General features: G+C 47.8%; 1 protein-coding gene across 1 annotated transcript in view; it reads left to right on the top strand.

The window, feature by feature from the left end:
* The window catches only part of LOC114047001 (protein crumbs homolog 2-like), a 33843-nt gene extending 19438 nt beyond the window's left edge, over positions 1–14405 (top strand). Inside the window, 7 exon segments of the mRNA XM_027867645.1 lie at positions 417–1304; positions 1725–2248; positions 3664–3829; positions 5912–6785; positions 7617–7733; positions 9519–9645; positions 11915–14405. Of these exon segments, the coding sequence (XP_027723446.1) occupies positions 417–1304; positions 1725–2248; positions 3664–3829; positions 5912–6785; positions 7617–7733; positions 9519–9645; positions 11915–12142 (2924 nt within the window). The 3' untranslated portion in view covers positions 12143–14405.
* The last annotated feature ends 5737 nt before the right edge of the window (positions 14406–20142 follow it).

The following is a 20142-nucleotide window of genomic DNA, read 5'->3' on the forward strand; positions in this document are numbered from 1 at the left end:
GGCCCTGAAGTCAGGAGGACCTGAGTTCAAATCTGGACTCAGACCAAATACTTGACACTTACTAGCTGTGTGACCTTGGGCAAGTCACTTAACCCCAATTGCCTAAAAAAAAAAAAGGATTTTAAATTAAAAACAAAAAGATTGTTATTTCTATTATTCAAGCAGTGTCTGACCACTTCTTAGTGATGCTGTGGAGAGTAGGATAAAATGTGAGAATAGGACTTGTTTCAATTTTTAAAATTTGTATCCCCAGTACCTGGCATAAAGAAGGTGTTTAATAAATGTTTGTTGATTGATTGATTGGAGTTGATTACTCTACTGGGTAGAAGGATGGAGTAGAATATGGCTCAGACTCTTCCAGCAGGGGTATTCTGGGGTTCAATGTCTATGGGCTGACATTCCTTCTCTTTATACAGGTGTATTGTGCATGGTCAATGTTGATGATTGTGCATCTGAGCCCTGTTTCCATGGTGCGTCCTGTGAGGATGGTGTAAATGACTATGTGTGCCACTGCCCCCCAACCTGGGGTGGGAAGGACTGCTCTGTCCTGCTCACTGGATGTGAAGGCCATGCCTGCCAGCATGGGGCCCAGTGCATCCCCATCTACAAGGCGGGGGCCCATAGCTATACCTGTCACTGCCTGCCAGGCTTTCATGGGCCCACGTGCACCCAATATACTACCTTTTCCTTGGCAACTGGTGGCTCCTTGCTTGTGGCACTGCCTGTGGGTGATGGGCCTGGGCAGCCAGCTGTGTCACTGAGGTTCCGAACTACACTGCCTGATGGACTTTTGTTCTCCCGAGGAGACACTGTGGAAAGCCTCAGGCTGGAGCTGTCTCAGGGCACCCTATGGGCCATACTGAGGAGTGAGGGCACTGAGCTCCCCTTGAGCCTCAGCACCCCATCCTTGAGTGATGGCCATTGGCACAGGGCTGAAGTGGTCCTCCACTCAGCTTTGGAGCTGAGGCTGTGGCACGAGGCTTGTGGGAATGGGCCCTGCCTGAAGAGCCATCCCCTGGTAGAAGAGGTGGCCCTAGACTCGCCAGCCTTCCTGACTGTTCACGTGGGTGGTGGGGCCGGGACCACCCCGAGCTTCGTGGGCTGCCTGGAGGACGTGCGTGTGGATGGGCACATGCTGGTGCCCGAGGATCTCGCTGATGGCCGGCCTGGGGTACGGCTGGGCTGTGAGCATACAGACTGGTGTGGCTCAGGGCCTTGTGACCATGGGGGATCCTGCATTGACCTCTGGACAACCTTCCGCTGTGACTGCTCTAGGCCTTATGAAGGCCCCACGTGTTCCCAGGGTGAGCTCCAAAGTTGGCTGGGGAGGGGGTTAGCAACAACGGGCTGGTTTCAGAAGCCCTTGGTCTATGGGAAAGATATAGCCCCTACTTTCAAGGAATACTGGGTGTAAAGGGTTCCTTGAGTCCAGGGGCCATATCTTCCCACTTCAGATAGAGGATCCCTGAGGCCAGGGGCTATGTCCCTCCCTGACCCTCTGAGCCCCCAGAATGTTAGGATTGCCCCAAGGTGAGGGTGGTGCCTCTCCTCTTCAGTCTGGGGTTTCTTGAGAAGTGGGACAGTGTTTCCTTACTTCAAACCCCAACGGTGGAGACTGTCTCTATGAAACCCAAAGCTAGACCCCATTCCCCTTTGGGGTATCCTTCCCCAGGTTGACCACTCCAGCTTGCTGAGGCTTGCTCTGCTGTCTCCTTTCTCCCCAGAGCCACCAGCATGGACCTTCGGCCTGGGGGGCTCCAACAGTGTGGCCTCCTTCCTGCTTAGAGATGCACCAGGCCCCAACCTCACTGTATCTTTTGTTCTGCGTACTCGTGAGGCTACGGGCCTACTGCTGCAGATGACCAATGGCTCGCTGCCCACCTACACAGTGTTCTTGGCCAGAGGGGAGGTCCACGTGGAGACAGCTTACACTTCAGTGGTGACCCTTCCTGGACGCTTGGATGATGGACACAGGCACCTGGTGACCCTCAGCTTAGGCCCTGGACAGCTTCGAGGGCCGCCTCTGGGCCCCAGCTATGAGGTCCACGTAGGCGGTCTGGCCCTACCAGCCTGGGCTGAGCGCTGGGGTGGCAACTTTAAAGGTTGCCTGCAGGACATTCGTCTTAACAGCCTTCGCCTGGACTTCCTCCCTCTCCTTCACCCAGGAAACTGGACCAGTTTTGGGGAAGTATATGAAGGACAGGCCAGCAACCTTGCTTTGGGCTGTGTCTCTGAAGATACCTGCAGGGTGAGTAAGCCAGGTGGCTGGTGGGTCTGTGTGTGTGTGTGTGTGTGTGTGTGTGTGTGTGTGTGTGCGCGCGTGCGTGAGTGCGTGTGTGTATGTGTGTATGAATGCATGTATACATTCTGAGGAGAGTGTACCACTTAAGAGTTCTTTGACTTTTGTACATAGGATATCAGAGCTGGAAGAGATATTAGAACTTAGAACATCAGAACATGGAATAACAAATGTCAGAGCTAGAAGAGACCCGAGGCCACAGGATGTTAGAACTGGAAAGGATCTTAGAGATTATTAGTCTACCCCCCTGTTTTTTATAGATGAGGAAACTGAGGCCTAGAGAAGCAAAGAAATTTGCTCCCAGTTACAGACAGCAAGTCTACCCTGCCATCCTCATCAGACTCATCCTCATCAACCTGGCTTGGCTTGGTAGAAAGGGGTAGGTGTGTCCTCAGAGACTCCTAGCCTAAGAAAGACAGACCTACCCAGAGCGTCCAGGTCTGCGTCTGGACTCCAGAGACTGAGCGGACCCAGGCCTGGACTCTTTCCTGGCCTTCTCACTCTGTGAGGACTCCAGGAGTGGAGTTAGCCCAATCTCCTGCCGTATCTCTGCTTGGGGAGGGGCTATTTTTACTGATTCCACCAAACAGGAAATCTCCCTCTTGCCAGGAGGGGTCCCCTCCTCTTCCTTCTACTGGATTATAGAGCATTCCTGAGCTGAAAGGAACCCTGGACGACATATAGGAGGGGCGAAGAAGTGGGAAGAATGCTGGCTTTGGAGTAGGGAGACCTGAGCTTGCTTCTTGGCCCTATTATTAGATGTTTGACCTTGGGCAAGTCACAACTTTATTGAGCCTCAGTTTATTCATCTATTAAATGGAGATATATTTCATTACCTACCTCAAAGCGTTGCTTGTGGAGAGTGTTTTGGGAATGTTTTAAGGACAATAGAATCGAGGGCTGCTATTTATTGTGTTGTTTAACCTTTACTGGGCAGGAATTTACCTCAACAACTTCTCTGACAAGATCCAAGTTTGTCTAAAGTTAATGTCCAGTTCTAGCATCCAGTTTGTAGACAGGCTATTCCTTTGCTCCCAGAGACCTCTGGGAGACGGGGAGCCCCTGGTCCTCAGTATAGGTGGCTGTGCTCCTCATTGACCCAGCCCTAAGCTTCCTGTCCAGGGCCTAAGGAGGAAAAGGGGTTGTGACTGAGGGCCTTCCCTCTGCTCATCGGTACCTCCGAGACCTAGGAACAAATGGATTAGCTGTAGGACAGACCATTGGCACCACCCCTCCCTTCTCTGGGCCTCTGTTTTCTTCTCTGTACAATGGGGCTAAAAACCCTAGCATTCCTTCCCGGGAAGGGGTTAGTGTGAGGGAGGTGTGCGTACCTTTGGGCTCTGCAGGAATGGTTTATTTTGCAGCTTCAACCCTGTCACAACAGAGGGACATGCACTGTGACCTGGAATGACTTCATCTGCAGCTGCCCCCACAACTTTACCGGGCCCACGTGTGCTAAGCGCTTATGGTGTCAGGACCAGCCTTGTCCAGCTGCTACCATCTGTGCTGAGGTTCCTGATGGTTACGTCTGTGAGTAGAGACAACTATTTGGCTCATCCTTTCACCTCTAGCAATATCTGAAGCTCTACACTCCATTCGGTTCATTCGTATTCAATCATTTTATTCAACGCATTTAAAACTCCCACTATGTGCAGAGCTCTGTCTTCAACACTGCGGGGGTGGGGAGAGAGACAAAGGATAATGCAGTTTCTAGCCTTATGGAGTTTAAAGTGTAATCAGGGGATACAACATAAGCACAGAATAAAATATTTAATATTATATCATCTAAGCATTTATTAAGTACCTACTATGTCTCAGGCTGTGCTAAACCTTAGGAATTCAAAGACAAAAAAACAAAAAAGTCTCTGCCCTCAAGGAGTTTACATTCTATTGGGTGAGCCAATATGTACCTCCACAAGACTGAGATAACATGTATTCAAGGTGTTTTGAAAACCTTAAAGCACTATAAAAATGCTAGATATGATAATAATAATAATAATAATAATTTTTGTTATTATTATTGTAAATACAAACTAGATACAAGGTGATTTGGGGGGAGGCAATAATAGCTGAAAGGGCAGCTAGGCGGTGCAGTGGATACAGCACCAGGCCTGGAGTCAGGAAGGCTCCTCTTTCTGAGTTTAAATCTGGCCTCAGACACTTACTAGCTGTGTGACCCTGGGCAAGTCACTCAACCCTGTTTGCCTCAGTTTGCTCACCTTTAAAAATGAGCTGAAGAAGGAAATGGCAAACCACTGCAGTATTTTTGCCAAGAAAACCCCTAATGGGGTCACAGAGAGTCAGACACCACTGAAAATGACTGAACAACAAAAATAGTAGCTGAGGGGATTAGAAAAAGCTCCTGGAAGGTGCCTCTGAGCTGAGTCTTGAAGGAAGGAAGGGATGCTAACAGAAGGAGATGAGACAGCATTGCATTGCAGGAATGTAGTGTCATGGATAAATACAGCAAGAGGCCTGTGGGGCTGGCCCACAGAGTGTGGAAAGGAGTCATGTCTAAGAAGGCTGGGAAGGCAGGCTGTGGCCGTGTCGTGAGGTCTTTAAAAGCCAAACAGGGGAGTTTCTAGTTGATCCTGTAGCGACAGGACATGTGATAAAGGCAGCAGAGAGGTGCAAAGGGCTGTGGGATATCTGAGGAGTAAGGTCAACCTTTAGGGGGATAAGAACGGCTTCATAGAAGTAGTGTTAAGATTGAATTTTAAAGCATGGTTAGGAATTCAAGAGGCAAAGAGGAGGAGAGGGGCGCCCTTCTAGTTATAGGGAACAGCATAAGCAAAGGCATGGAATATAAGAACACAATGCGTATTTGACGGTGAGGGGAGTCAGTCAGTTAGGAAAAATTTATTAACCACCTACTATGTACCAGGCACTGTGCTAAGTGCTGGAGATACAGAGAAAGGCAAAAGACAGTTCCTGTTTGACTAGAGTGCAAAAGAGTCTAGAAAAGAATAATATGAATTAACCCTAGAAAAACAGAGTGGTAATGGATTATAGAGGGCCTCAAATGCCAGGTCAAGGAGTTTGGGATACTCACCTTTCTTTGGCATGGACAGCTTGGACTCTGTGTCCCCTAGGGGTGGCCCCAAGGATCATACCCTCTAGGAATGTCCTGGGCCCTGGACCCTCTTCTCCCCAGGAACAGCCTGTGCCCTGTATCTTCAAAGGGATCTCATACTGATTGGGGAGATTCTGGGGCCATGCATACCCCTGGGAATAGTTTGGGTACCAAAATTCCAAGGATGATCTTGACCTCACAATTTCTAAGGCACCCTAAGCCAGGCTTGCTCACAGCCCCAAGAGACTGCCTGGGCCCTGTGCCCCCTCTTTTTTGGCCTAGCCTGATGTGTTAAATATAACTCAAGGGCATCCTTAGACCTCACATCCAGTAGGCTGTGGATTTCCCAGGTCTCCCTTTCCCAACTAAGGGATTGTCTGGGCCCCATACACTTTCAGGATGACTCATTCTCCACCCCCTAACCCTGGGTTGCCCCAGCCAGACACAACCTTTGGCGCTCCAGGAAGAAATAGGTAGTAGACCCTAGCTCTGGCCCCCAGGCTCACCCTTGCTCACAGAGCTCTGTGCCTGTCCCCTAGGTTTGGCCAATGCTACATTCCAAGATCAGCCACCTGCCGTGTTCACCAGCTACAATATGTCGGCCAAACGGGAGTTTGCAGCTCTCTCCTTGGCTTTCCGTACCCGGGATCCTGAGGCCATCCTGTTGCAAGCAGCTGGGGAGGGGGCCTCTCTGTGGGTGGCCATCCACAATGGCTCCTTAGCCACGTCCATCCAGAGTGGGAACAGCATTGAGGGGGCCACTTTGAGAGGCGTGGTGCCCGTTTCCGACGGGGCATGGCACCTGGTCACCCTGACCATGGAGGAGCCAGCAGCTTCTATCTCTCGCTGGTTGCTGCAGCTTGATGGGGTCAGGAACATGACCCTTTGGGGCCAGGCAGGGAGCCTGGACTTCCTCCACGACCACGTGCAGGTTGTTTTGGCAGAAAACTTCACTGGCTGCCTAGGCCGTGTGACCATTGGTGGCCTTGACCTGCCCTTTGTCCACCTCGCTGGGCCTCTGCCCCAGCCGGAGCAGTTCCTTCTGGACGGTGGAGATGACATCAAGCTGGGCTGTTGTGGTAGCCCCGTGTGTTCGGTGGAACCCTGCCTCCATGGGGGCACTTGCCAGGACCTCTTCAATGCCTTTAGCTGTGCCTGCAGGGCCGGCTGGGATGGCCCTCGGTGCGAGGTGGATGTGGATGAGTGTGGCTCTGCTCCTTGTGTCCATGGCCATTGTAGGAACCTGCCGGGCAGCTACCAGTGCCACTGCACCCCAGGCTACACGGGGAAGGACTGTGAGAGCAATGTGGATGACTGCTTCCAGCACGCATGCCTGCATGGGGCCACCTGTGTGGACGGGGTCCTGAGCTACTCCTGTCTGTGCCCTCCTGAGTTCAGTGGTCCCCTCTGCCAGTAAGTACCTGGGCTGGGAGGCTCAGGATGTGGTGCCTGGAGTCTAGAGAGCTCAGCCACAGTCCTGCTTCTGGTCTTCCTGTTTCCTAGATGTGTGGCCTTGGGCAGGAGCCTTCAATCTCTTTGCTTAGTTTCCTCCTCTGTAAAGTAAAGGGGTTGCACTAGCTGATATCCAAGGCCCCTTCTAACTTTGATATTCTGTGCTCTTTGCTCTAACATTCTGTGTTCTAGGGCCCCTTACAACTGGGACCTTCTCTCCTCTTTGTTCTAATGTCTCTTCCAGTTGTAACACCCTGTCTTCTGTCTTCTAACATTGTGTGTTCTAGGGTTCCTTACAACTATGACATTCTATCTTTTCTCGCATTCTGTGTTCTAAGGTCCCTTCCAGTTGTAACATCTCATCTTCTCTCTTCTATCATTGTATGTTCTAAGGTTCCTTACAACTATGACATTCTATCTTTTCTAACATTCTACATTCTAGGGTCCCTTCCAGCTCTAACATCCTGTGTTCTCTCTTCTAACATTCCATGTTCTAGCATCCCTTTAAGTTTGAACATCCTGCCTTCTCTCTTCTACTACGTCCTAGGATCCCTTACCACTATGACATTCTATTTTTTCTCTAACATTCTGTGTTCTAGGATTTCTTCCAGCTCTAACATCCTCACTTCTGTATTCTAACATTCCATGTTCCAAGGGCTCTTCCCACTCCAACAACCTGTTCTAGGTACTACAGTCCCTTCCAATTGACATTCTATCTTCTCTAGTCTAACATTTTATGTTCTAAAATCCCTTCTAAGACTTCTGTTCTTTGATGTTATGCTTATTTCCTAGGTGGTCCTTCCCACCAGATGAGTGTGGCCACAATTTCACTTGCCTGAATGGAGGTCACTGTTCTGATGGGCCCTGGGGAGCCAACTGTACCTGCCCGATGGGCTACACAGGCCTGAGGTAGGAGAAGGAAGGGGAAGGCTGGGAGCCAGTGCTGCTGGGATCTGATGATGAAGTGAGGGAAAACATGTTTCAGTGTCCCAAGGCAGGAAGAGAGGAATCTGAGCTGAGGGAGAAAGGGAACCTGTTCTGTGTGGTCCCTGGCCTCTGAGGCGCTCACAAACAAAGCTTGCCTTACCCAGTCAAGGCAGGTTGTTGCCTAGGAAGCATAACTGGAGGGATCATAAGATCAGATGATTATGGGATTTAGAGCTGAAGGGACCGTAGAGGTCATTTGGCCTAGCGCTGTGGCCTGGAGAGGGGACAGGCCAGTTACCAAGGCAGTAAGTGACAGAGCCTGGCTTTGAAGCCAGCTTCTCTGACTCTAAACCCAGTAATTTCCCCACTAGGCCTGCCCACTCTGAAGCATCTCCCCAGGTGGCCTGTCCTAGTGTGTGAAACGCTGCCATCGGCTCCTCTTTCCTTTGGGCTAAGGAAGCCCCTGCAGGTTGTCACCGAGCCCTTTCCAGGCTTTGCAGGGAATGAGTGTCAAAAGATTAGCCTCAGTCATCTAGCAGGGTCCTGAGACAATGGCAGAAACCGGGGATGGCAAAAGCTGTTTGTTTGGTTTTTTGTCAAAGGGATAAAGGAGGTTGGTTGTGTCAGTGGGGCTGTCAATTAATATATTCATATGCAGTGAAGAAAAAAAAATGAGGAATGCATTCTGAAATGAAGATATGAATATTAGATTTTCATGTCCACAAATGAGTGCTCCAGCACATCTAGGCAGATGGGAGAGTTTCATCAAACAGTGGTAGAAATTGACTGGTCAAAGCCCGATCTAAAAGGTGCTGCCGAAAAAGCCAAGAGGCCTGGGTTCTAGTCCTGTGGGACCTCAGCCAGGTCATTTCATTTCTCTGGGCTTCTGCTTCCTCATCTGTAAAAGAGAGGGTTTGAATCTCTCTCTCTCTCTCTCTCTTTTTTTTTTTTTTTTTAGTGAGGCCATCAGGGTTAAGTGACTTGCCCAGGATCACACAGCTAGTAAATGTCAAGTGTTTGGACTGAGGCCGGATTTGAACTTAGGTCCAGGAGGATCTGGTGCTCTATCCACTGCGCCACCTAGCTTCCCTGAGAGGGTTTGATTCTTGACCTCTAAAGTACCCTTCAGCTCTAAGTCTATGATCTTATGATGTCTTCTTCCTAGTCTGAGACTTGCCACTCACTTGGTATGTGACCTTGGGCAGGTCATTTCTCATCATTTCCCTTATCTGTCAAATGAGTAACTTGGGCTAGATAATCTCTAAAGTCCCTTCAAATTTTAAGTATGAAATTCAATCCTTATGGCTTTGGTATTCCCTTTCCAAAGCCAGTTGGAGGGTCATGGATAACACTCACCCTTGCAAGGGTCATGGGGTTGAGATGCTGACTGTTCCCTCTCCCTTGGTAAAGGGTCCTTTTAGGAACACAAGATTAAATAGTCTTAGAGTAAGAAATGACCTTAGGATCCAAAATGTAAGAGTTGGAAGGGACTTTAGACTATTAGAACATGGAATGTTAGCACAGGAAGAGACCTCCAAGGACATCTAGGCCAGCACTTATTGGAAATATAACTCCTTTATATAACATCCTTGACAACCATTCATCCAAAGTCTACTTGAACATTTTCAGGGTTTGGGAGTTCACTTTCCCCCAAAGTCCACGTAGGACACCTTTGATAGCTGGGGTGGTCTTCTGGGAGGTAGAAAGGCAGCAGGGCATTGGGGTTGGAGAGTACTGTGTTAGCCCTTGCTTTCTTCCTTATTCCAGGTGTCAAATTCAAGGCCCTGAGTGTGAACCCAACCCTTGCCAGAATGGTGGCACCTGCCAAGCAGCCGGGAGTGAGGTTGAATGTATCTGCAGTAGTAGTTTTGGGGGCCGCCGTTGTGATGTGGCTGTGAGTTGGGGGCCCTGGGCTGTAAGCCTTGAGGGAGTGAGAGGGGTGGCTGAGGAGATTTGGCATAAGTTTGATGAGAGTTGTGGGAATAGGAGTGAGAAAGGAGATGCATATAGAGAAGTTAGTATGTTGACTTGGCAGCAATCTGGTTTTTCATGGGATGTTCACTGTGGAGGGAGGGGAGAGAGCTAGCCCACAGTCCCACCCGCTGGCACTACAACCTTGGGAAGGGCTGAGACTTTGAACCCAAGCAAAGGGAAGGAGATTACTCAGGGTCATGGCAGGGGGGCAGATGAGATGGGCGAGGGCATGAGTCTGAATCTGGGGGAGGGAGAAGGCAGAGGAATAACAGGAAAATGCCCTGGGCATCTAGAGAGGGGGTTTCCTCTCCTAGGTCTTCAAATAACTTGTGGTTATAAAGATGGACCACAGAATCATGGAGCTAGGAGGGATATCTGGGGGCATGCCAGCCTCCTCTCAAGCAGGAATGCCCTCTATCACTCTTCACAAGTGGTCATCTAGACTCAATGTGAAGACCTCCAGGGATGGGGAGCTCCCTATCTCCCAAGGCTGCTTATTTCACTTTGAGACAGCATCAAGTGTTCAAAAATGGTTCCTTACCTTGAACTAGCATCTGGTTTTTGGTAACTTCTCCCCTCCCCCATTGTTTCTAGTTCTGCCTTCAGACGCCAAGCAGAGCAAGTTAATCCCTTTGTCCCCTGACAGCCCTCCATCCTCTTTGTCCCCCAAAGTATTTTGTTCAGGTTAAATGGCTAAACTTCCCCAGTTCCTTCAATGAAATGTCCCTGAGTGGGACAACCTTCAAGGTTGCCTCCTCTGAGTAGATCCCAGCTTGTCACTGTTATTTCTAGAATGTGTCACTCAGAATTGGACACATCATTCTAAATGGGGGTCTGATCCTGGCCAAGGACATGCAAACCTTCCCCCCACCCCCTTTTTTTGGTGGGGAAGGTTAGAATCCTTTCCTTCCAAGAGGCACCTTTCAAAAAGCCTGCCTGTGTCCTCCTTCCTGGTTATAAGGCCCTGGCCTAAGAATCATGTTCACAACTCCATTCTTTTTCCCAAAATTCCCTCCAGCTCTAACATTCAATGACTTCTGGGGACTCTTGGAGATAGGCTAATAGGGCCTGATAGGCCCTTAGCCTAATTTGTACTTCTCTGCTTCTTGCTTTCTTCTGGTGGGATTTAGGGAGGCAGAGGCAGAGGAAATAAATGTACATCTAAACAAACCAGACTGGCCATTGCCTTCTGACTTGCTTTGAAGGGGTATAATTGTGAACCATGCCCACCTGCCCTAGTATAAGATGGAGAAGGCATGTGAAAAGGGCCTGGAGGGTCTTAGTAGACTTCAGATTCAAAATGGGTCTGGCAGCTGAAAAAGTTAATGGGACTTTAGGCCGTATAGACGGAGACACAGTGTCTTGCTTGAGGCCGGTGATAGTCCCAACATTCTTGTCAGATCTCTGTTTCAAGAACCAGTTTGGTTGTGGGCCCCACATTTTGGGAAGGATGTTGTCAAACTGGAGCCTGTTTATAGAGAGACAACCCAGATAGGGAGGGGCTGAGATAACTGTACTATCCAAGGACTGGTCAAAGCAAGTAGGGGGACTGGTTAACCAGAAGACTCTCAGGGGATTTCATTACTGTCTGCATATTTCAAGTTCTATCATGGAGTTCTACTTAGCTTCAGAGGTGGAAAAAAAAAAAACTAGGAGGTTAAGGAAAAGGTAGATTTTTGATTATTTCCTAATAATTAACAAGTCAGGGTGCCTTGTAAGGTCATGGAGTTCCCCTCACTAGCAGTCTTCAATCAGAGGCTGGATGACTGGTAAGGCAGGGGTTGGATTAAATTACAATTCTGGGTCTTGGTTTCTTCATCTCTAAAATGAGAGGGCTAGGGGCAGCTAAGTGGCGCAGTGGATAGAGCACCGGCCATGAAGTCAGGAGGACCTGAGTTCAAATCCAACCTCAGACCAAACACTTGACACTTACTAGCTGTGTGACCCTGGGCAAGTCACTTAATCCCAATTGCCTTAAAAAAAAATGAGAGGGCTGGACTCTGATTATCTCAAAGGTCTCTTCCCTTCTCCAAACCCCATGATCTTATGCTCCCTGAGGTCCCTTCCAATCATAAAAGCCTATGATTCTGTGACTCCCAAGGCCCAAGGAAACTGGACAATGTACGGCCAACTCTTCCTTGCCTTTGGTGCCTTCATGTCTCTTTTCTTCCTGTTAATGTCTTTTGCAGAAGGGGCCTCCGGTCATGCTGTTCCCATTCCCATTGATTGAAGTTGTTGTACCAGTGGCCTGCGGCTGCCTTCTGCTGCTCCTGATTGGCCTCCTCTCAGGGGTCCTTGCAGCCCGGAAAAGGCGTCAGTCGGAGGGGACCTATAGCCCCAGCCAACAGGAGGTGGCAGGAGCCCGGCTAGAAATGGACAGTGTCCTCAAGGTGCCACCTGAGGAGCGGTTGATATGATGCCTCATCCTCTACCCCCACCACACACACACAGTCACATCCTAGGCCGTGGATGGGACTGTGGCCCATCGAGGCTTAGATGATGAGCTGGCCCAGGGCAGGGAGCTTGGGGTCTATCCGACTCAGTGAGGACACATGGGGCCCACTAAATCAAACTGTAAAGGGGCAGGAGAACCCTAATCCTTTGGGAAGGAGCTATGTCACAAGAACACCTTTTTTCTTCCTCCCCTGGTGCCCATTGGAGCTTGGGACTTCTGGTTCAATGCTCAGGGAAAACTGAGCCCAATCCCATTAGCCTTGGGCAGGCAGTGCCTGGATTTAGGAAGTAGAAGGTCACAGATTGTATTACAGCAAACAGCCCTGAATTTGGAGTCAGACTTTTGGCCTGGGTTTGAATCTGAGCTCTGCTACTCATTCCCTGTGTGACATTTCCCTTCTCTTGGCCTCAGTTTTCCCTTTTGTAAATTGAGAGGGTTGGATTAGGTTATTTCTAAGGGACCTTCCAACTTTATCCAATGAACTGACTTAGGTCATTTGGGTATCTTCTCCCTTGATGATAAGAACAGGGCAGGAAAGCTTTCCATGGTAACTCTTCCTCAAACCTGACCCCTAACAGCACTGTACAGATGACTCGGGACGGGGTAGAGATAGGCAACGATGACCCAATGGGGCTCTGGACCAGGTAGAAATTGTCTGTCCAGGGCCCTCCCCACGGCCTGCCTGAGACTTCCCGATGGCCACTGGCAGAGTATGCTAGGATGTGGCCAATTCTTCAGCCCCATTTCCTCCTGCTCAGCCTCAGGAAGAGTTTTAAGCTTCTGGATGCTTCCATGGACTCTCCGCGGGAATTCTGCACCGTGTCTCCCGTGCTTGGACTTCTGCCTCTTTCCCCTAACACCTGTGGCAGGGTCCCAGATGGGACCAAGGGCAGGAAGAACATATGAAGAATGCTTGTTGAGGACAGCATCTCCCCCTTATCTTGGTCACCACCTTCGGGTCATCCTTAGGAAACGGGGAGGAACTCAGGGAACCAAACCCGAATGACAGGAATAATGCAAGGAAGATAGAAACCACCTCCCCTTGCCCCTTCCTTCTTTCTTGTACCCATGCAACCCATGCATTCCTGCTTAAGGAATTGTGCTTCAGCTGGGCTGAGGCTGTGTGTGTGTGTGTGTGTGTGTGTGTGTGTGTGTGTGTGAGACAGAGAGAGAGACTGAGGCTGTGTGGGGGCAGATGTCTATGAGTACAAATGTAGTTATATCATACATGCCTTTATGTGCATACAGGCATGTGTTCACATCACACACATATATGCAAGTGTGTGTGCGAGGCACATTTGTGCATGTACATATCTACGTGTATGTATATTTGGTTGTGGGACAGGCCAAATCAGGTGAGGAGAGGAAGGGAAGGCTGTATGTCACAAGTCTTTGGGTTTCCTTGAGTTACTTGGGGGCTTGGCTGGAGTTGAGCAGGGAACAGATCCATAGGATGCATGATTTCTCATTCCCAGTCTGTGGAGCATCTGGGAAATCAAGATGAAGAAATCTAATCAAGCCTGTGAGCAGCTCCCCTCTTCCCAGGAATTTCAGTGGCACTTCCCTCCCAGTATACAGGACAAGTCACACACACTGGAACTAAAGACGTGAATTGTACTACTGAACTGTCTAACACTGGAGCCTGGAGCCCAGAAGTGCCTTTTAAAGACTTTAACATGGCTGTTTGACTTCCTTGCTTTTGGTTGTAATGTGTTATTTTTAGGTGCTTAGTGGTGATGGTGATTTTCATCTTGTATGTTGTCCTCTCTTACAACTATAATGGTGGTTTCTCCTGAGGTTAATAGAAAGCAGTTCAGCAACCAACAGACCAGTGGAGGTACCACATTATCTGGTGTCTCTGCAACCATTTGCTTGGGTGTAATGGCTAGTAAGCCTCTATGTGGCAAGTGAAGACTATGAGTCATTACTCTCCGCTGGGCAACCAGAAAAAGCCAGCAGAAACTCCTAGGCTAAAATGCTCTATTCTTTTGAATAATTTTACCTGCTGCTGACTACAGGTTCCTATCCTCCTTGGCATTAGAAAATTTCTTGTAGCTCTTGTTAAATCCCTGCTTGTCGATTTGCATACTCAAAATTCCTTTTTGGGCACTCTTCCCACAGGAACTATGTGGTAGCTAGGGAAACAAAGCTATCCTTAGCTTTCAAAGTGCGCTCTGATTGTCATACAAGTAAATCAAGGGGCAAGAATAAATAAGTTAGGTAAAATTGGCAATGCTATTCCTTTCCCTTTGTTCTACCTATCTGCCAGCAAAAACAAAAAACAAAACTCTTGCAAAGCATTCTGACAAGCACAAAAGTACTCTTCTCCATACACTTGAAAAAGCACTGGCCTGGACATTCCAGGTTCACATGCTGGCTTTATGAGTAAGGCACACATGACTTAGGGCAGCTAGGTGGCACAGTGGATAGACGGATGAGCCTAGAGCCAGGAAGACCTGACTTCAAATCCAGCTTTAGACACTTGCTAGCTATGTGACCCTGAGCAAGTCCTTTAACCCTGTTTGCCTCAGTTTCCTCATCTATAAAGTGAGTAGGAGAAGGAAATGGCAAGCCACTCCAGTAATTTTACCAAAAAAAAACCTCAAATTGGGTCATGAAGAGGCGGACATGACTAAAATGATGAACAACAGCAACACGTGACTTACTGCTTGCAAGGCACTAAAGATGCAAAGCCTCTGTCTTCAAGGAACTTATATTCTATTGGAGGATACAATATACAAACAGAAAAGTATTTAAATAACAAATTGAGGAGGGAGAGGGAATTAGACTTCCTGTAAGAGGCAGCATATGATCTGAGCCTTGGAGGGAAGCTAGGGATCCTAAGAGTTGGGGAGCGGGGATGAGGGAGTTTGTATCCCAGGCCTGGATTGAGAGGTAGAATACCAAGTTTAGGGAACAGCCAGAGGGCAAGACGGGCTGAAATGAGGAGCAAATAAGGAAAGTAACATGCTAGAGGCAGATTGTGGAGGGCTTACATGTCAAACTGAGAAATGTGTGTTCTACTGTAGAGGCAAAGGAAAGTCTTTGAAGATTCCTAAGCAGAGGGAAATGACACAGTCAGACTTCTGCTTTAGGAAGTTTATTTTAATAGCTGTGGAGAAGATGGTTACAACTGACCATGATGGATTGTCGTCTCTTTCCCTTGTACCTCTCAAGTATATTTGCCCCAGGGGACAGAATTCCTAGTTATGGCCCAGTTCAAATTTCTGCCTGGGAACAAAAGGGGGGGGGGGGAGTGGACTACACGGCATCCTACAGCACCCTCCAGCTTGACACTGGAGAAAGAGTCCTCAACAGAACATCAGGAGGCTTGGGTCCTTGTCCCCTTTTTTCTACTATTTAGCAGGTGGGAGATTTTGGACGAGTCACTTTTCTCTGGGACTCACTGGTAAAATGTTGGGGGTTTGGACTAGGTGTTAAGTTAAAGTGAACAATATAACCTCTGAGGTCCCTTCTATGGGTGACATTATATTTCCTAATATTTGAAGCAATGGTGGAGTGGAAAGAATTGATTTTCTATTTAGGAAACCTGGACTGGAGCTCTGGCATTCTGGCTTTGACACTTACCAATTTGTGGGACTCTGGGCAGGTGACTTCATTTCTTTCTTCCACTGTAAAATGGATGTTGTAGGCCAGGTCCTATCTAGCTCATGGGATTGTTCTGAGAAAGGTGCTATGGACACCATATAGCACTCAGGAAATGAAGGCCATTCCTACTCCTTCCCACTGTGACTCCATGTTAATTCTGACATTCAGTGTTCAGCCCAGGAAGGAAAACTGTGTAATACAGTGAAAAAAACCTGATCTAGAGGCCGCATCTCAACCTCCTGGGGCTTGCCTTTCACCTGGGCCCAACTCTTGTTGAGACAAGATTTCAAAGGCTTAGAGGAAGGAAGCCTAACCATGAAGGACAAACTACAGGCAGGGCTAGATTTTGATGAGTAGCCTTATAATGGAATCTGCCCATGTGGAGACACAGCATGGGAGGCCACTTAGACTTCACATGCTTTTCCTTGGGAAGGTTGGGCCACCCCTCCCTCAGGACTGGCCTGAGTGGACTCTGTGTCCGAGGCTGTTCACCCTCTAAGAGCCTCCTTGGACTATGTAGGATACTCGCCTCTCACAGAACACCCCCTACAGCACCCACCGGCATGACACTGGGGGAAGGGTCCTCAACAGGGCATCAGGAGGCTTGGGTCCTAGTCCCATTTTTTCCACTACTTAGCAGGTGAGCGACTTTGGATAAGTCACTTTTCTCTGGGCCTCACTGGTAAAATGTAGAGGTTGGAGCCTTATACCGCCAACATCTTATGCTCTGAAGTCCCTTCTAGAATGAAGTCTGTATTCTAGACATAGCTAGGTAGTAAAGTGGCTAGAGTGCTGGACTATGAGTCAGGAAGACTTGAGTTTAAATTATGACTCAGACAGTTTCTAGCTGTCTTACTCTGGGCAAGCTACTTAACTTCTCTTTACCTCAGTTTCCTCTTTTTTTTTTTTTGGTGAGGTAATTGGGGTTAAGGACTTGCCCAGAGTCACACAGCTAGTAAGTGTCATGTGTCTGAGGCCGGATTTGAACTCAGGTTCTCCTGACTCCAGGGCTGGTGCTCTATCCACTGCGCTACCTAGCTGCCCCTTTCCTCATCTTTAAAATTGGGGGGGGGGGATCTACCTCCCAGGGTGGTTGAGGTTAAAATGAGATACTATGTAAATGCTAACTATTATGATTTTAAGATCCCTTGTAGTCAAAAGTGGATGAAAATCCTTAAATCATGAATCTGCCAGGCCCTGCTCAGATCTCTCCCTTCATCTTCACATCATCTACACTGGTAGGAGTAATCATTGACTACTTAGCTAACTCCGTGGTCCCCATTTTCCTGCACCTCAAAGGCCCCAGTAGCTATGAAGTTTTACTACTGGTGATCCTTTCACTGGGCAATGTAATACAGTGAAAAGAATCCTTGAGGCAGGAAATCTGGAATCAAATTCCAGCTCAGAGCTTAGTAACTGGCCATCCTTGAAGAAATTTCTTTCTTTGTTTGAGCCTCAATTTTCTCATCTGTAAAATGGAAATAACACTTGCATTCCCTGCCTCCCAGAGTTGTCAGGTGAAGTGTTTCATAGACTCTGAGGCATTATGGGAATCTGAGCTCCCATTCTACCATAAGCACTGACTTTTCTCAGTTCTTTGGAACACTGCCAGTTGCAACCCCTGGGAGGGAGACGGGGTAGTCCCTCCTTCTACTTTAGTACCAGTGAGTTTATCAGAGTTTACCCTCCTCTTCTGTTCTCTGAAATTCCTGAGGATAGGATTAAAGGGTGAATTTTATAGGAAAGTTCAATGAAAGAAAGAACTTGGGTCTAGAGACTGATTTGTTCATTGGACCTGGTGCCTCCCAGCAGTCAGTTTAAATTCTCAATTTGGGACTAGGATTGGATCCATGACAAGAGACTATCCAAGATTACTTGCTGTGTGATTTTGGGCTAATTACAACTTCTCTGGGTCTCCTTTGTCTTATCTATAAAAATGGGGATAACACCAAGCATTACATTTGTCTTCTTTCTTCCCATACTTTGTAGTTGGGGCCCCAGCACCTGAACGGCTGCTGGGCAGGTAGTTGAATTTTTTTTTTACTGCTTCTTCCTTATTTTGTTTTGGTTTCAGCATGTGCCTTTGATCCAGACATCTGTTCAAAATATCCAGATACCAGAGAATATTGTTTGTGCTGTAGCCTTCAGGGACTTTCATCGGTCCCCTGAAAGGCCATATTAACATATATTTCCAGACTTCCTATTGAGCTAATTTCCCACCCCACCCCTCAGCCTCAAGGGGATTAACGTTAAAGAAGTTGATTCTCTGATGCTGTTCCTTAAGATACTGGCTAATCTTTCAGGGAGGCGGTGTGGGGTAGAAGGTGAGTGCAGTACATCTCTTCCAGTCCTCCAACAGCTAGGAGTCTCAGACTAAACCTAGCCAGATTCTGCTGGGAGTAGCAGAGGGGATTAACTAGATGTATCCAAAGACTGGGCTTACATTGTGTGCTCTTAGATAAGTCACTTTTTTGGGCTTCAGTTTCCTCATCTATTATGGTTGTTGTTTGTCCTTAGTTCTCGAAGAGGACCATGACATCAGGAAGATGATGCCATGAGTTGCCAGTAAATTGCATTTAAGTGAGAGAGGGTTGTGCAAGGGCACCAGCCTTACTTTCTCCTCCAGAGTCATATGGGTCTGGTGGCAAGATACAGATTAGGATGACTGGAGATGGCCCCCTTCCTCATCTATAATATGAGAGGGTTGGACCAGATGATCTCTGAGGTCCTTTTTAACTAGAAATTTTATAGCTGTGGGTCAGGTCAGTGGAATAACCGAGAGCCAATAAACTACCATCCTGAATTTAAGAGGCAGTATTGGTGTCATCAGAACAACCATTCTTGGGGAGTCAGGACAACTAGATCTGAGTCACCTACTCTGCTGTATAACCTTGAGTAAGTCATGTGCCATCTCTTAGTTTCTTCAACTGTAAGCATCATAATTCATAATCATTCAGCTCCGTAAGCTTACAGAGGCCTTCCACAGATAGCTATTGTTATCATGGCCTTTATACAATATCCCTGTGAAGTCAGTAGTACAAATATTATCTCCATTTTACAGGTGAGAAAACTGAGGCCTGAGCCTCAGAGATGAATTGACTTGCTCATGGTCACATGATTAGTGTTAGAGTTGGGATTTGAATCCGTAGCTTTCAATACCACAGCAACTTTCAAAGTTGGGAGGGCTCGGAGGTCTGGAATTCTGTTGTAAACTTCTTTGGTATCCTGCCCAGCACTGTACTGGACTGAGCATATAGCCATCATTCAATAAATACTTATTGATCTGACCTGATATCAAATCACTATTTTACATCCCAGCTAAAATCCAAACATAGCTCCTGCATCATCTCTTCCCTGGTGAGAGAGCAACACATATTCTGAAGCCCTCGAGGAGCAGCTTCCTGAGCCTCTTGCTCATTCAAGGACAGGCTGAAGGCCCTGAAGAGGAGAAATTTGGGAGGTGAGGTGGTGGCACAATTGGTATCTTTCTATAGCTGAAGGACTGCTATGAAGAAGTGGGATTAGTCTTGTTCTATTTGGCCCCTGACGCTGAACTCAGAACCTTCCCTATAGGAAGACTATCTTAACAATTAAAGCTGTCCACAAAGCAATGGATTGCTTCTTGAGGTAGTGAGGTCCACGTACTTGGAGTGTTCAAGTGATGGACAGATGACCCACTTGTCAGTAATGTTGTAGAGGGTTATCCATTGTCTGAGTAGAGAACTAGACATGACCTCAGCATTATCTCCCAGCTCTTGGATCTTTTGTAGTATATTCTGTAACCATCATCAGGGCAGTAACAGACAATCATGGCTATTCTCTTGGTTTGTAATGAAATTTTTCAGTCTTGATCCAACTTCTCCAGTCACTGTCTGCTTGGCTCCCAAGCACACACAGAAGAAACTGGATCAATTGTTTCAATACAGAAGCCTGTGTTAGTTAATTGATTAGCATGTACTTCCTTCACTCTTATAAATCAGGCATGGATGAAGGTGTGAACCTGCTTTGACAAGTTGGGCTCCTTTAAAAAATACAGAATTGGGGGTTTAAACCAATCAGTTGGTATAATGCATCTGCATCAGCACCATGGAGTGTTCGAGTTATAAGGGACCCCGGAATACAGGAAGTCAGTGCTAGAAGGAACTTCAGAATACAGAAAACTATCAATGAAATTCCACAGGCTTTATAACCACTATAACTTTGCCAGTTCTATCTCCTGCAGCTAAAAGGGATCATGGAATACAGTGTTAGCACATAAAAGGTTAGAGCCAGAAGGGCTTGAAGACATGGTGCTCTCCCACCTCCTCATTTTAACTAAGGAGAAAATGAAACCAGAAAGAAGTGGCTTGTCTG

This window comes from Vombatus ursinus, unplaced genomic scaffold, assembly GCF_900497805.2.
Source record: "Vombatus ursinus unplaced genomic scaffold, bare-nosed wombat genome assembly UNPS02014786.1, whole genome shotgun sequence".
Taxonomy (NCBI): Eukaryota; Metazoa; Chordata; class Mammalia; order Diprotodontia; family Vombatidae; genus Vombatus; species Vombatus ursinus.